General features: G+C 44.1%; 1 protein-coding gene across 1 annotated transcript in view; it reads right to left on the reverse strand.

Moving 5' to 3' along the window:
- The window catches only part of MYO3B (myosin IIIB), a 263,260-nt gene that overhangs the window by 193,184 nt on the left and 52,121 nt on the right, over positions 1 to 17,955 (reverse strand). The window contains exons 10-14 of the mRNA XM_073646976.1: positions 13,156 to 13,366; positions 12,749 to 12,896; positions 7,528 to 7,681; positions 3,067 to 3,155; positions 2,310 to 2,439 (exon numbers count right to left, since the gene is read on the reverse strand). Coding sequence (XP_073503077.1) covers positions 2,310 to 2,439; positions 3,067 to 3,155; positions 7,528 to 7,681; positions 12,749 to 12,896; positions 13,156 to 13,366 — 732 coding nt within the window. The remainder of the gene's footprint in view (positions 1 to 2,309; positions 2,440 to 3,066; positions 3,156 to 7,527; positions 7,682 to 12,748; positions 12,897 to 13,155; positions 13,367 to 17,955) is intronic.

Raw genomic sequence — 17,955 nt, forward strand, 5'->3', positions numbered from 1 at the left:
TTTTCTCATTTTGTCTCTCATAGTTGAGGTCTACCTATGATGTCAATTACAGGCCTCTCTCATCTTTTTACAATTGTGGCTGACTAAATATTTTTTTTCCCACTGTATAATATATGAGTTTCACTTTTTGTATTGAAGACCTGAAATAAATTAACTTTTTGATGATATTCTAATTTAGTGAGATGCACCTGTATATACGCACTGTTGATTGCAGCGAGGATTACATTCAAGGTGAAATGATTGGTTGTTTTTTTAAGAAGAATGCTTTTAAATGCGATCAGTGAACCCGATATATGTTTATGTTTTCCAAACACCTAACAATTAGCTGAGGACAATATTGCCATCTACAGGAAACAACTTGCAGATGCTAGTTGATATTTTACTTGTATGTAATATAGTGTTCGTTCAGACTGTAGCTAAAAATACAAAATCAAGATATCTCCTAAGGAACAAGCCAAACAATCAGTCTGACTTTATAGCTTCTACATACCGTATTTTGAAAACATTAACGAAATAAAATTCTCAAACTTTTAAAGTTTTGAAAATCTGTTGTCGTTCTTTGTTTAGTTTCCAAGCTTTTATTTTAAATGCATGTCCATCTAAACTTCTATTAATTTCCAAAATCCTGGAAAAAAGTAGCACAATTGGTAAAAGTAAATGTTAAAGGTATTTTATAGGCTGAAAAGAAATTTCCGAGATCTATGTGACTGCAGAATGCCGAATCAGGACAATGTGCAATGCAATGCAAGCTCACTGTCCAGATGCCCCTCTATCTACAGAGCGAGTGGACAGTCACGTGACTGTAAGAGTATGATTTGCATATTTGTGATCACAGGGCGACTAGATTCTCATCTTAGAACATTTATAGAAGTGGATGAGGATCTATTCAGCATGTGGATGCAAGTAGGCAAATCGCATACTCGCAGTCACGTGACTGCCCTCTCATTCTGGAAATAGAGGGGAATCTTGACAGTGTGCGCATTGCACAGTGTCCTGATTCGGCAATCTGCAGCGACAAAGTGACTGCAGAATAATGAGCGCACACTGTCAAGATTCCCCTCTGTTTCCAAAGTGAGTGGGCAGCTACGTGACTGCAAGTATGATATTTGCATACTTGCGACCACTCTAGTCAGCATGTGATCACAAATATGCAAATCGCACACTTGCAGTCACATGACTGTCCACTTTCTCTGGAAATAGAGGGGAATCTGGACAGTGTGCACATTGCACACATTCATTATTTGGCAATCAGCAGTCACAAGAGTGCAGAAATTGAGCACAGAAAAATCCCTTTACATTTTCATTCATCTCAGCACTGATGATATATAACAGGATACTTACACTGACTAGCACTCTGTTTCCCTAACCCAGTGTCTCTCTTTTGGGTTCATGATGTGACGGCCACAGATGGCAAATATACTATGGGCCCAATTCATCGTTTGCCTTTTATTTTTTTTTAACTTGGTTTTATTCACTAAAGTTTATTGAGCCAAATTCCTTTAACTGGCGCACATGGTTCATGAATTTTGCTCAAAGTCAAAAATGTTTTTTTTCTTCGGTCTAACCATTTCTAATGTGGAGTAATCCATATTTTTCTTATATGTAAATGAGCTGTTAAGATCTATGGGCCGGACATAGATCTCCCTGAGAATCGGCCTCCAGAGATTATTATAAATAAAAGGAGGCGTTACCAGTGTGAGACATGTATTGACTGACAGTCTGCTCTATTGATCTACATGTCTCACACTGGTAATGACCCCTTTCATTTACAATAAGCTCTAGAGGCAGATTCTCGGGAAGATCTATGTCCCTCCCATAGATCTTAACAGCTCATTTACATATTAAGAAAAATGTGGAGGTCTCTGGATAAAAGATCAAATCGCAGATATCAAGGTATCATTTTATTCAACTTTCTATGACCTACTTGTCCATATAGATGGCTTAGGAGGGTTGATCCTACTGACAGATTCCATTTAATGTATCGGCAATTTTTCTTTTGAAAGAAGCAATATGAAGCAAAAAGCAGACTTATGCAATTAACATTAACCTAGATGTCCCACATCATCTGTAATGCTATGCTGGAAATGTATCCCCAACACTTGGGTGGAAAGCTGGCCATAAATTCGCTGAAATATGTGGTTACATACAGACAACCAGGAGAGCTCCATTACCTTCTCCCAGGTCTCATATTCGTTCAGAGATCCACCTTTCAGATGAGAACAAGGTTCTTTTCATTCTTGGGATCAGTAACGGCACTGAGCCTCTTATATTACAGGTCGTAGCACCTCTGCAACAATTATCATTAATACCTGTTTTGGTCAGAGGGCTGGAAAAGAGCTGCTGAAGAAGTTTATTTTCTGATGTTCTCAGCAGGACGACAATGTCAGCTGGCAGGGTATCTCTATTCTTCTCCAGAAAGCCACAAGCATCATACAGGACCTGCAAACACAATACACAAGCATGGGATTAGGTCATAAAAAATTGTACAACATCGGTTCAAGTAAAATGAGGTTTTATTAGCAAAAATTTCTTCATCAGGAGCATCAAAAATATTCATGCGTAAAGCTTTTTCTGCATGATGGAAGACTCAAAACAATTCGTAAAAATCTTCAAGCAGCCCTAGACCTCTTTACTCTGGCAAGGTCATGGCAACCTCATAGTATTTCTGATATTGTTTTACGTATCAGTTTGTGAGAACAGATGTATGCGTCGACTACACACTTATTGGCATACAAGTATGTAGACAATGGTGTACTTTATAAAAACAGCCTACATACAGCTCTTACATGGCCCTTAAAAAGTGGATGCCCAGTCCTGGATGGTCCCAATACTTTACGTTGGGTTACATGTCCCTGCGTGGACTCCCTTCTGCAGTTAAACAGCATTGTTAGCAACCAACATGATAAGAAATTGGCCCAAGTCATATGGAAAGGGTATAGGCCCTTTCTTACTCAATACTGGAAGGCCCAGTTTTATCTTTGTTTTGTAGTCCCTCTAGAGGCTCATTTTCTTCTATGCACCCTAGTGTACCCTGGATTTTAGTGAATTAAGTGATAATTGGCTCACCTTTCCAGCATAATGCTGAATGCCGAAACAAAGCTCCACGCATTTTGGCCTCCAAAAGTATTTACATCTAAGATTACCTTCAAATTTATCTGGAAAGAGAAAATTTGACTTAATCACTATTTAAGAGGAGGTGGCTATGTATACTCTCTCTCTCTCTCATGTATAGTGGGGAAAATAAGTACAGTATTTGATACAATGCAGATTTTGCAAGTTTTCCCCTGTACAAAGAATTGAGAGGTCTGTACTTTTTATCGTAGGGACATTTCACCTGTGAGAGACAGAATCTAAAAAAAAATCAGAAAATCCCATTTTATGATTTTTAAATAATTAAATTGCATTTTATTGCATGAAATAACTATTTGATCACCTACCAACCAGCAAGAATTCTGGCTCTCACAGACCTGTTAGTTTTTCTTTAAGAAGCCCTCCTACTCTGCGCTCATTACATGTATTAATTTCACCTGTTTGAACTCGTTAACTGTATAAAAGACACCGGTCCACACACTCAATTAATCACGCTCCAAGTTCTCCACCATGGCCAAGACCAAAGAGCTGTCTAAGGGCACCAGGGACAAAATTGTAGACCTGCACAAAGCTGTGATGGGCTACAGAACAATAGGAAAGCAGCTTGGTGAGACGGCAACAATTGTTGGTGCAATTATTAGAAAATGGAAGAAACACAAGATGACTGCCAATCTTCCTTGGTCTGGGGCCAGAACTACATGGGAGAACCTGGTCAATGACATGAAGAGAGCTGGGACCACAGTCTCAAACATTACCCTTAGTAACACACTATGTCGTCATGGATTAAAATCCTGCAGGGCACGCAAGGTCCCCCTGCTCACACCACCACCTGTCCAGGCCGAATGTGATTTTCTGGATTTTGTTTTAAGATTCTGGCTCTCACAGTTGAAGTGTTCCTAAAAATTACAGACCTCTCCATTCTTTGTAGGCGAGACAACTTGCAAAATCAGCAGTGTATCAAATACTTATTTTCCCCATTGTATATATATATATATATATATATATATATATATATATACACACACACAGTACAGACCAAAAGTTTGGACACACCTTCTCATTTAAAGATTTTTCTGTATTTTCATGACTTTGAAAATTGTAAATTCACACTGAAGGCATCAAAACTATGAATTAACACATGTGGAATTATATGCTTAACAAAAAAAGTGTGAAACAACTGAAAATATGTCTTATATTCTAGGTTCTTCAAAGTAGCCACCTTTTGCTTTGATCACTGCTTTGCACACTCTTGGCATTCTCTTGATGAGCTTCAAGAGGTAGTCACCAGAAATGGTCTTCCAACAATTTTGAAGGAGTTCCCAGAGATGCTTAGCACATGTTGGCCCTTTTGCCTTCACTCTGCGGTCCAGCTCACCCCAAACCATCTCGGTTGGGTTCAGGTCTGGTGACTGTGGAGGCCAGGTCATCTGGTGTAGCACCCCATCACTCTCCTTCTTGGTCAAATAGCCCTTACACAGCCTGGAGGTGTGTTTGGGGTCATTGTCCTGTTGAAAAATAAATGATGGTCCAACTAAACGCAAACCGGATGGAATAGCATGTCGCTGCAAGATGCTGTGGTAGCCATGCTAGTTCAGTATGCCTTCGATTTTGAATAAATCCCCAACAGTGTCACCAGTAAAGCACCCCCACACCATCACACCTCCTCCTCCATGCTTCACGGTGGGAACCAGGCATGTAGAGTCCATCCGTTCACCTTTTCTGCGTCGCACAAAGACATGGTGGTTGGAACCAAAGATCTCAAATTTGGACACATCAGACCAAACCACAGATTTCCACTGGTCTAATGTCCATTCCTTGTGTTCTTTAGCCCAAACAAGTCTCTTCTGCTTGTTGCCTGTCCTTAGCAGTGGTTTCCTAGCAGCTATTTTACCATGAAGGCCTGCTGCACAAAGTCTCCTCTTAACAGTTGTTGTAGAGATGTGTCTGCTGCTAGAACTCTGTGTGGCATTGACCTGGTCTCTAATCTGAGCTGCTGTTAACCTGCGATTTCTGAGGCTGGTGACTCGGATAAACTTATCCTCAGAAGCAGAGGTGACTCTTGGTCTTCCTTTCCTGGGGCGTTCCTCATGTGAGCCAGTTTCTTTGTAGCGCTTGATGGTTTTTGCAACTGCACTTGGGGACACATTTAAAGTTTTCCCAATTTTTCGGACTGACTGACCTTCATTTCTTAAAGTAATGATGGCTACTCGTTTTTCTTTACTTAGCTGCTTTTTTCTTGCCATAATACAAATTCTAACAGTCTATTCAGTAGGACTATCAGCTGTGTATCCACCAGACTTCTGCACAACACAACTGATGGTCCCAACCCCATTTATAAGGCAAGAAATTCCACTTATTAAACCTGACAGGGCACACCTGTGAAGTGAAAACCATTTCCAGTGACTACCTCTTGAAACTCATCAAGAGAATGCCAAGAGTGTGCAAAGCAGTCATCAAAGCAAAAGGTGACTACTTTGAAGAACCTAGAATATAAGACATATTTTCAGTTGTTTCACACTTTTTGTTAAGTATATAATTCCACATGTGTTAATTCATAGTTTTGATGCCTTCAGTGTGACTGTACAATTTTCAAAGTCATGAAAATACAGAAAAATCTTTAAATGAGAAGGTGTGTCCAAACTTTTGGTCTGTACTGTATATATATATATATATATATATATATATATATATATATATATATATATACACATGGTCAAAATTGTTGGTACCCCTTGTTTAATGAAAGAAAAACCCACAATGGTCACAGAAATAACTTGAATCTGACAAAAGTAATCATAAATTAAAAATCTATGAAAATGAACAAATGAAAGTCAGTCATTGCTTTTCAACCCTGCTTCCACAGAATTTAAAAAAAATTAAACTCATGAAATAGACCTGGACAGAAATGATGGTTCTCTTCTTAACTTAATATTTTGCTGAACAACCTTTTGCGGGAATTACTGCAATCAAACGATTTCTGTAACTGTCAATGAGACTTCTGCACCTCTCGACAGGTATTTTGGCCCACTCCTCATGAGCAAATTGCTCCAGTTGTCTTGTGTTTGAAGGTTGCCTTTTCCAGACGGCATGTTTCAGCTCTTTCCAAAGATGCTCAATAGGATTTAGGTTACGCCTCATAGAAGGCCACTTCAGAATAGTCCAATGTTTTCCTCTTAGCCATTCTTGGGTGTTTTTAGCTGTGTGTTTTGGGTCATTATCAATGGTGCCAATCTCGCTGGCGGCCGCGACCAATCAGCAGAGCGGTGTTTAAATTTGGCGCCAATCTCGCTGATTGGTCGCAGTTGGCCGGCGGCCGCGACCAGTCAGCAGAGCGTTGTTTAAATTAGGCGCCAATCTCGCTGATTGGTCGCGGTTGGCCGGCGGCCGCGACCAGTCAGCAGAGCGTTGTTTAAATTAGGCGCCAATCTCGCTGATTGGTCGCGGTTGGCCGGCGGCCGCGACCAGTCAGCAGAGCGTTGTTTAAATTAGGCGCCGATCTCGCTGATTGTTCGCGGCTGGCGGCCGCGACCAATCAGCAGAGCAGTGTTTAAATTTGGCGCCAAAATCGCTGATTGGTCGCGGCTGGCGGCCGCGACCAATCAGCAGAGCGGGGTTTAAATTTGGCGCCAATAATGCTGATTGGTCGCGACGGGCGACCGAGACCAATCAGCAGAGGGGCGTTTAACTTTGCCGCCCATATCGCTGGTTGGTCACGTCTGGCCACCGCGACCAATCAGCAGAGCGGCGTTTAAATTTGCCGCTCATATCGCTGATTGGTCACGGCCGGCCACCGCGACCAATCAGCAGAGCGGGGTTTAAATGTGGCGCCAATAATGCTGATTGCTCGCGGCCGGCGACCACGACCAATCAGCAGAGCGGCGTTTAAATTTTCCTTCCATATCGCTGATTGGTCGCGGGCGTCGTATTAGTGAGGACCGGGGAGCGGCGCTGCTTGGGCGGCTACTTCCGCTGCGAGAAGCTGGGAGATGAGCGCCTCACGCCGGTCATCTTCCTGCTGCATCGCCGCTGACCTCCGTCCTGCAGATGAGCCGCTAACGGCCGCCATCTTTTTCTCAAATCCCGCGTCGCTGATTGGCCGCGGCCAGACCAATCAGCGACGCGGGATTTCCTGGTCAGACAGACAGACAGACAGAAAGACAGACAGACAGACGGGATAGGACGATTATATATATAGATAATTCCACCTGCATTGGAGGTGGTAGTGGCACCTTTACCCCTTGGGTGGTTACACAGGTTGCACCAATGATATGTCAGCCCTTTACACCGGACAAGGGCAGCGCAAAATATTTTTGCTCAACTTTAGTCATCAACCAAATATCATGGATTTTCTTAGGTTGTAAATTATTTATTCCGTTATACATGTTTGAAGTCACAGGATAAAGCACCACAATAGACACGCAAACATTTTTGGCATACCAACTAAAGTCTGGTCCGTTGCTTGTGGGAATCGGCTCTCTTCATCTAGCAGAGATAAAAGCCCCATGGGTTTCTGAAGAAAGGTATCTAATAGAGGCCGGTTGTCCTCATACTTCACCAGCGCAGCATCTATCCCTTCACTCTGATATTCAATCTGTTGGTGAAAAATGTAACTCATTTAACTTTTTAAAAAAAAAATTATATTTTTTTTAATCCCTTCACCACCTTGGGTTTTTCCATTTTTGCATTTTCGCTTTTTGCTCCCCTTCTTCCCAGAGCCATAACTTTTCTATTTTTCCATCAATATGACCATGTGAGAGCTTGTTTTTTGTGGGACAAGTTGTACTTTTGAAAGACACCATTGATTTTACCATATAGGGAAAAAAATTCCAAGTGTGGTGAAATTGCAAAAAAGTGCAATTCCACAATTGTTTTTTTTTTCCCATGTTAACTAAATGCTAAAACTGACCTGCCATTATGATTCTCCAAGTCATTACAAGTTCATAGATACCAAACATGTATAGGTTCTTTTTTATTTAAGTTGGAAAAAAAAATCCAAAGTTTGTAAAAAAATAAAAAATAATAAAAAAAAGTCACCATTTTCCGAGACCCGTAGCGTCTCTATTTTTCGAGATCTGGGGCTGGGTCAGGGCTTATTTTTTACGCCGAGCTGCCTTTTTTATTGATAGTATTTTGCGGTAGAAACAATGTTTTGATCGCCCATTATTGTATTTAAATGCAATGTTGCGGGACCAAAAAAATGTAATTCTGGCGCTTTGATTTTTTGCTTGTTACTCTGTTTACCATTCAGATTAATTATTTTTATATATTGATAGATCGAGCGATTCTGAACTCGGCGATACCAAATATATGTAATTTTTTTTACAATTTTATTCTGAATGGGGCAAAAGGGGGGTGATTTGAACTTTTATATTTTTTTAATTTTTTTTTTATTTTTAGAAACTTTTTTTTTTTACTTTTTACATGCTTTAATAGTCTTCATAGGAGACTTGAAGCTGCGATTTTCTGATCGCCTGTGTTACACATAGCAGGACCTCAGCCCTGCTATGTGTTGCAAAAATGCTCATCTGCTATGAGCGCCGACCACGGGGCGGTGCTCAGAACAGTTCGGCAATTACAACCACAGGGGTCTCCTGCAGACCCCGGGTTGACATGCCAACCCATGGGCACCCTGCGATCATGTGACAGGGGCGCCGATGGGGGGAGCTAATGACGCGCTCCCGACGCGATCATTGTTAAATGCCGCTGTCAGAGATTGACAGTGTCATTTATCATGTTAACAGCCGCGGGTGGATTGCAATGAAATCAGCTGTCATGTGCCTGAAAAGGTGCTGGCTCTGGGGGAGGCGACCTATGATGTACCTATACGTCATAGGTCATAAAGGGGTTAAGTCTCCAGTGCTTCTGGTGACAGCGGTTTGACACTGCAATACGGAGACATTAGCTTTCTCCAGTATACAAGTGGGTTCCATATTATGATGCATGGTATTGGAGCTTTATACTGTATGCCACACAATTCACTTTTTACCCATCTGTCTCCTTGCCACTCCTGTGGATGGCGCTGTGCTGCTCAGCCGGACAGGATGGGAGGCAGCTCTTTATCTCCCTTCTGAGCTGCTATTTATTGCTTAGCCGCTATAAGGAGAGACCCGCTGCTCTCCGGACATTTTCTCAGTACTGCATACTGTCACTAGTTGAAAAGAGTTAGCGGAGGTAGTAGACAGATGAAAAAAGGGAAGATGAGAGGAGAATTAACTAGTCTTTCATAAGCGCCATTGTTAAAAAAAATATATGCATTAAAGGGGTATTCTCAAGTTGTCTCTTGAGCAGCTAAGAGCAGTGCAGTCTCCTCCCTTCCTGGTTTCTGGCAGGGCGGGCTCTCCTCCTTGAGTGACAGCTCTGGTAAATATCAGAACTATAGTATTAGTAGAACTATAAAGCCGAGCACAGGTTCCACTATAACACATTCAGCCATCAGTGGAGTATACACAGTAATCGCTGTACACATAGAGATAACAGGACATTTGAACGAGAACACAGCTCTGGATAGTAAAGAGCAGAGAGCTGAGATTAGCAGACCTTCTGTGAAATCTGCAGGGTTGATTCATAACTATTTCTCTCTTCTGAAGCTGAGAGGGAGATGAGGGAGAGGGAGGTGAGCAGCTAACTGCTGTATAGAACTCAATGGGCTGGAGAGAGACGACTGGGACTTTAAGAGTTAACCCCTCTCTTGGAACTACTATACACTCTCGGACAGGCTCTGGTGGCCGGGTTTAATGGAAACAAAATGTACACTATAAAAGAATAAATCTCTAATTGAAGGAGAATGACAGCAGATAGAAAAAAAGCAAGTCAATTGCAAATTTGCTTATTTTCATGCTGTCTAACTAATTAAATCAATTTAAGAACTTAAGCACACTTCTTTGAAAAGTTAAAAAAAGAAAACGATGAAACTGGAGGTGCACTTCAATTTCCTGGAGCATTGAACACTTACTGCCTGGTGTCCCCAATGTTTACATCTGTTCGGTACTAACATGGGAGCATGTAGGAATTGTCTAAAGTGGTCAATTTAAGGAGTTAATAAGTTTAAGGAGGCAGCAGTTTAGGGATAGAAAGTTGGGCAACCCTTCAGGTTCACCTTTTACTAGGAAACCTCCAAAGGCGTTTACAACATCTTGGTGATACATATTATTTGGACACTCTAGTAAAGTAGTATTAAAGGGGTTGTCCAGTCTAAATTGAAAAGTCTGCAGTCACTCTGTGTGACTGCAGACTCATGAATTCCCCCAGCGCACGCGCTGTGCGCTGTGAGGATTCACTGGCTTCCAGGAATGGCGGTGATGTATGCAATATGCATACTCCCGGGCAGAAAGCTCCATACACTTGTATAGAGAGAGGCCCTGCCCACTAGACGGCCGCGCCCATTGGATTGCCATGTCTCTAGATGGGGCGCAGCCTGGCTTCATAGAAGTGTATGGAGCGAGGCCATGCCCGCTAGTCTGGTTCTGCCTAGGAGTATGCATAATGCATAAATCACCGCCGTTCCCGGCTCAGAAACTGGCGAATCCTCGCAGTGCACAGTGCGTACAGTGGGGGATTGACTGCAGACTTTTCACTTTAGACCAGACAACATCTTTAAGATTTAAATTTTGTATGGTGGTATTATCCAAGAAAGACCAGTCACCAGATTTCTCAGTACTAGCTGTATAAATTATTGAATAGCTCCCAGTCCTGACGAGGGTGTGGTAATTATTCTGATAACTTCGTGTCAGAATGGCTTTATAATCTATTTTGAAAGTTTTTCTTCATTATATTGTCAACAATTAGAAGATTTAAATTATATGATTTAATGTAGTTTCTAAAGTAACAATATGCATCTGTGACGTTTTATTGAAGAAATCTGAGTGTGTGAAAGAAAGGAGACTTTTGGTAGCAAACTTGTAGCTGGATTAAAGATGTTGCAGTTTGGATCATAAACACAGCCAGAACATTCTTGATTTCCTGGATAGTGGAGCAGAAAGAAAGGAGAGGTCAGCTGCAGCAGGTACGACCAGGAGTCCAGGAAGGTATATCTGTGAATTTGTGGGGACCATGAGACAGCAAAGGTGAAGCTTGGAGCTGAAGCAATGTGTAAGCCGGACTGGAAGTGTTAGTGAAGAAGTACTGGACTTGCCTAGCTGGGGCACAGGTACTGTGCAATTATGGGCTCTGATGAAGAAAGATAGCTGAAATGGAAGATCCAAGTCATCTATGCGTATAACTGAAATGTTGCTCACAATTTATGTGCCAATTACATGTAAATGTTATTCTTTTGTCTCTGTTGAAAACAGAAGATGTGGTTAACAAGTCATATACCTTCTACCGATTGCACATAAATTCCATTAAATTCAGCAGTAAAATTCACTTTATGTTTACAACATGAACTTAAAGGGAACCTGTCACATGAAAAAACTTTATTAACCTGCAGATATGGGGTTAATCGGCAGGTTTAAAGCATTGTGAACCTACCCAGTGCCGGCACTTAGAGCCACACTGCTGTGAAAATATTAACTTTATTCCTCCCGGTAGAGTTCGGGTTTCAGTTACGGGGGCGGCACCAGCGTGGGTTCAGTCACCACTGTGGGTATAGAGCGTGGCGGCAGTAATCGCGCCCCCATCACTGACTGACAGCTGGCGCTAATGATGAGCTGCTGTCAGTCAGTGCCATGGGTGCGTTTGCAGCTGCCGCTCTCTATACAGAGAAGTAATTGGACCCATGCCGGCACCACCCCATGACTGTAATCCATACGCTACCACGAGGAACAAAGTTCAGCGGGGGTCTAAGTGTCGGCATCAGGCAAGTTCAGAATGCTATTAACCTGCGGATTACCCCATATCTGCAGGATAATCACGTATTTTCACATGACAGGTTCCGTTTAATTCTCACTATACTATACCTTACATCTGGGGTTCCTGTGTCATCTGATTGTGCCATAGCGTGAAACATCTGCAGCAGTTAACATCGCACACACACCCAAAGGAATCTATAGCTCTAGTATTGGGGGTGACTAAAAGTGAATCTCAGCCAGAGTGACTCTTACAATATTATCATAAGCATTTTATGAGTCCAGCTCTAGCAGGTTCATTTTAAAAGCAAAATTATGCAGTCATTTCGGTGTGGATTTTCAAAGCTAGTACACCAATCTCATCAGGTCCGTGGTCTATGTAATAATGTATACAGCTTGTACTGTGAAATATGGTGAAATATCCTATTTTATTAACATTGTGTGGTCATTTTTGAAGGTATTATTTGCATTATATTGCTTTATTCAGATAAAGATGACTGGCTATACTTTATATCTTCACGTGTTAAAAAAGTATTTTTCTACTGGCCACATCATCTTTTGTGATTGGTGGATCCTTTGATATGTACTGTTTATAGAGGTGTTACCTTTCTTTGTAGGTCAGCCTGTAATGATAATGAGACTGCTGAAAAGTCATCTAGACAGAACAGAAAGTATGAATCTTCAATAAAGATAGTCTATTGAAAATGTAAAAAAAAAAATTAATAAAACCAGATTTAAACCTTAGGTCATTTTCTGAAGAATCAGAAATCATTCATGGTGACCAATATGCAATAACAGGCAACATCCTGAAGGATTCGGATACTTTTTTCACTGCAGTGTATATTGCATTGTGTCGACAAAAGTTGTCAACTTACCTGCTCCAATGCAAATATATGCTGATTAAAATAAAACTGGATCTGCTCGTTGGCAATGTTAATGCAAAGCTGTTCGAAAGAATTTCTTTTGAAGTTTTCAAATCCAAAAATATCCAGAATACCCACATTCATGCCACTCTCCGCATTGCTAGGGAGATACAAAAAGGAGAGTCCATTTACTACAGATAATTTAATATAATGTTAATCTTAGGACTAGGATAATAACTTCAACTTCCTTGGGATTTGCATATTCTATAGAATAATTGCATTTTATTTTTATTAATCACAATTAGATTTGCATGTTTGAATATAATTAGCAAAAACATAAAAAAAAAAAGGTTATCCCAAGTACCCAGATCAATAAACATTTCAGGTATCGAGATCCTGTTTTAACTCAAGTTACTTGCCATATATTTTTGTCAGGCTGAAGAAGGGTGTTAATCCGGTTCACAATCCAGCTAAAAAGCCTCCCATACAAAGCCTTGGACATGGCATCTCGCACATCGGCTGCTTTATCCACAGTGTTGGTGCGGATAATTGTCTCCCCTCTTGTTACTACGCAATGTGAGGTGAGGGCTTCCTGCAACTCTTCAGCGCCAATGCTAAGAAGGGCAGCAGCTTTAAAAAAATACGGAATGTAGCATTATAGCAAAGAAATGATAACATATACTGTAAAATAGCACAGCTAAAAATGATGACGAACATGCGGTTCTGTAAAAACACTTGTGATTAGATGTTAAGAGGTTTTATTCCACAGTCACAACTAACGTATACAACCTGCAAATGACATTTGAGGACAATTTCATCCTACTGAATGTTAGTAAAATGTTGGCCAACCCCACCTTTTGAGATAATTGTAAAAATGCATGATTGATTTTGACAGGATGATTGTACTGCCAAATTGTAATGTCCTTGACCAATAGCACAGACCAAGGGGACAAAAAAAAGCATTGAGAATATAGTATTTTAGCATGCCCAATACTTTGATTATATAATAGATAAACTGCTGCTAGAGACAAATACTGGACTAGCCAGAAATACTAGCTAGTCCAGTATTTCTTCACTTAATACTTACAGTTTTGGCTTACACGTTGCCTCAGCCCCAACCTTCACCTTTGCTGTCTCAAGGTCCCCATAAACCTACAGCTATACCTTCCTAGGCTACTGGCCATACCCATTCAGCTGAGTTCTCCTGTCTCTCCTCTCCACACGCATTTCTTCAATAAACCATTACAAGTCCATATTGTCATGCTGCTAAACACAACATTGAATATTACAATTTAGCATGAGACTAGTAATATCAGATCTTCAGGGGTTGTCAGCCAGGTTCCACTCTTTTGCAATATTATGAAGGACATCTTTCAAAATGGATTATAAAGCCATTCTGACATGAAGTTTTAAGAGAGATTTGGCAGCAGCTTGTCTCTCTTTTCCTATTGAAAAAAACTTGGTATCTGAAACTTTTCCAGCATACATGTTTGTGAAGGAGTTGGGGAAGTTGGTTTGGCCAAATGCTATATTACGTTCATAGCCTGCTTTACCTTTAACCACACTGTTTCTGAAGATTAAAGAGGTTTTCCATGTGTGACATGACATTCATGGCACATACATAGGAAATTACATAAATATCCGAAAGATGCAAATCCAACGGCAGGTACTTGCCTTTATCTCAAAAGGTGTGGCCCGAATAGGTGTTTTCATTGATTTGTATGAGAGTTCTAAAAAGTGTATGCTTGCTCGGCAATTTTCATCCCATACAAATGAATAGAGAAAATTGCGCATGTGTGGCACCCCAGGGGTCTGGTTTCCACAGTAATGCAATGTTATGTCTGAGAGCAGGTGGGAGGTCTCTTGGTCAGGAATCCTATGCATGCCACACCTCCTGCCCAGTCCTGGGAGGGGAAGGACTTCCCCTATATAAACCTGGGGCTGAGGCAGGGTTAGGGAGTTCAGAGGGAGAGTTGAGCCAGGAGGGCTGACAGGGAGCTGTGGCTCCGGCTGGGCCCAGCTCCTGGGCCATGCCAGAAGTAGAGAAGAGAAGCAGCATACGAAGAAACATCAGGAGCTCTGTGGGAGCAGTGTTACAAGGAGTCAGGGGCTGGCAGCTGCAGAGCTCGCCCTGACTGAGAAGATTTCTTACCGGACCCGGAGTCCGAGGCTGCGGGGACTAACTCCTACCCAGCAGCAGAATCCGTCAGGCAGGGGATTTCAGGTCCTCTGGCCAAGAAACCCGAAGGCACGGTCACACGCATGGGACCAGCACCGCCGTCTTGGAGCGGAAGCTACTAGAAGGCCCCGAGTCACCGGCCATACGGGTGAGCACCACACGGTACACTCAGGGACGTGGGCTACTTATACCCGCTTCTAGCAAGGTAGCCAGAAGAGTATCGTTAGTTTGGGAGGCCTACAACTCCGCCTGGCCAGGGGAGATCCCATCTGCTCAAGGACTGACCAGGCCCCAATCGCTAGCCAGTACTCCGGGAGGGTCTATCTTTGTCACCAGTAAAGACCCTGAACTACACCGTACCGTCTCCGAGTGGTTCCTGCTACCCCCATCATCCACGTCGGCTGCCCTGAGGCCATACCCCTCCCGTTGGGGGTTATACTATCACGCTGCACAATCCTACCACCGGCCTCAGCGGTCTGCCCTGCAGCAGCAGCTCCTTAGCTGTACTCAACGGGTGGCGTAGTCGTCCAACATCTATCGCTAATACATCGCCGCTCAGTTTGACTCCCTGGGCACGGACCGGGTCACCGCCACGAGACTACAACCCTCAACAGATCCGGCTCCGGGTAAGCTCCCGCGTGCGCAACGCAGCGCGACACAGGCCCAGGGGCGCGTCAACTTTTGGCGTAGTCGGCAGGATCTCGTGCCCGCAACCACCGGGTACTGCGTGCCTGAAAAAGACTGTTCAAACTTACCAGTGGTGAAGATTCCCGCCATCCGGCGCCATCTTCTGTCTTCTTCCCGCCATCCGCGAAGTTTTCCCGCCATCCGGCGCCATCTTCTGCCTTCTTCCCGCCATCCGTGGAGTTTTCCCGCCGTTGGACGCCATCTTGAAGACGCCGCGCGGGAAGAAGAGGGGCGTGGACTCCGAAAGCGCGCGAGAAACTGAAGCCCCGCCTCACGTCCGGACGTTGCGTAAGGTCCTGGAAGGAGCCCAGCAGACGCCGACGTCACAGGAGCGCGACGGAAGGTCCTCAACCCTGACGATCCACTGCGGAGCCGCGGCCTACGGAAGAGGATCATCGCAAGGTAGGCCACGGTCCACTAGGGGGGAGAAGGATGCCGGATACGGAGGAGAGCTTCACCGCTTCAACCCCCGCCAGCGCCACCGCTGTTGCGGTCATGCCTTTCACCATGCCCTATATCCCGGGGGCAGCCTGGCTACCCCAGTACTCAGGGGAGTCACATACCCTGCATGACTTTAGAGAAAAGCTGGATAGCCTCTTCCAGGTGTACCCCCTCACAGAGGAGCAAAAAGTGAGCATCCTGGTGGCCCAATTAACCGGGGCAGCCCAAAGGGGGGTAAAGTCCTGGCCACCTGGGAGGAGGACTGTCGCAGAGATACTAACCCAGCTAACCGAGGAGGAGCTGCAGTACTACCAATACGAGGAAAGCCAAGAGGACCCGGACGGGTCTGAGGACTACCCTCAGGAGGGAGCACAAAGAGGACATAGCTACTGAAGGGAAGTAGCGTGAATAAAGAGCTGTACATAGTTACCCGTTAGGGTACAAGGACTGCTGCTAATTAAAATATGGTCCCCGTTGGGATTAGTGAATTGTTCCCCGTGTGTCCCTATCCCTTACCAGGCTGAGGACTGTGAGCAGCCATCCCCTATCCCTTACCAGGCTGAGGACTGTGAGCAGCCAATCCTTATCCCCACTGGCCGAGGACTGAGAGCGGCCATATCCTGTAAATAATTATGTGTTTCTAGTAATTTATAGGAGTCCTTGGTGGATTTACCGGGAATCCTTTGTACAGTTAGTGGAGCGTAACCCAGGATGGACTAAAAGACTGTTAAGGACTCGGGGCAGGACAGACCCCTACCTGGTTACGTCTCCCTGTTTTGGTGAAATGGACACCTTTGTTTCTTTCAAAGACTGCACCCGGTTGCGGACATGCCGTGACCACCTTTATGTGTTTTTCTTATTGTATTATTATTGTTATACCCTGTTATGTCTTTCTAAAAAAATATGTTTAGTCCCGGAGTACTAAATTTCACTAGGGGGGAATGTGGCACCCCAGGGGTCTGGTTTCCACAGTAATGCAATGTTATGTCTGAGAGCAGGTGGGAGGTCTCTTGGTCAGGAATCCTATGCATGCCACACCTCCTGCCCAGTCCTGGGAGGGGAAGGACTTCCCCTATATAAACCTGGGGCTGAGGCAGGGTTAGGGAGTTCAGAGGGAGAGTTGAGCCAGGAGGGCTGACAGGGAGCTGTGGCTCCGGCTGGGCCCAGCTCCTGGGCCATGCCAGAAGTAGAGAAGAGAAGCAGCATAGGAAGAAACATCAGGAGCTCTGTGGGAGCAGTGTTACAAGGAGTCAGGGGCTGGCAGCTGCAGAGCTCGCCCTGACTGAGAAGATTTCTTACCGGACCCGGAGTCCGAGGCTGCGGGGACTAACTCCTACCCAGCAGCAGAATCCGTCAGGCAGGGGATTTCAGGTCCTCTGGCCAAGAAACCCGAAGGCACGGTCACACGCATGGGACCAGCACCGCCGTCGTGGAGCGGAAGCTACTAGAAGGCCCCGAGTCACCGGCCATACGGGTGAGCACCACACGGTACACTCAGGGACGTGGGCTACTTATACCCGCTTCTAGCAAGGTAGCCAGAAGAGTATCGTTAGTTTGGGAGGCCTACAACTCCGCCTGGCCAGGGGAGATCCCATCTGCTCAAGGACTGACCAGGCCCCAATCGCTAGCCAGTACTCCGGTAGGGTCTATCTTTGTCACCAGTAAAGACCCTGAACTACACCGTACCGTCTCCGAGTGGTTCCTGCTACCCCCATCATCCACGTCGGCTGCCCTGAGGCCATACCCCTCCCGTTGGGGGTTATACTATCACGCTGCACAATCCTACCACCGGCCTCAGCGGTCTGCCCTGCAGCAGCAGCTCCTTAGCTGTACTCAACGGGTGGCGTAGTCGTCCAACATCTATCGCTAATACATCGCCGCTCAGTTTGACTCCCTGGGCATGGACCGGGTC

This window comes from Phyllobates terribilis, unplaced genomic scaffold, assembly GCF_046119375.1.
Source record: "Phyllobates terribilis strain yellow unplaced genomic scaffold, ASM4611937v1 Scaffold_9__5_contigs__length_417890890, whole genome shotgun sequence".
NCBI classification, from domain to species: Eukaryota; Metazoa; Chordata; class Amphibia; order Anura; family Dendrobatidae; genus Phyllobates; species Phyllobates terribilis.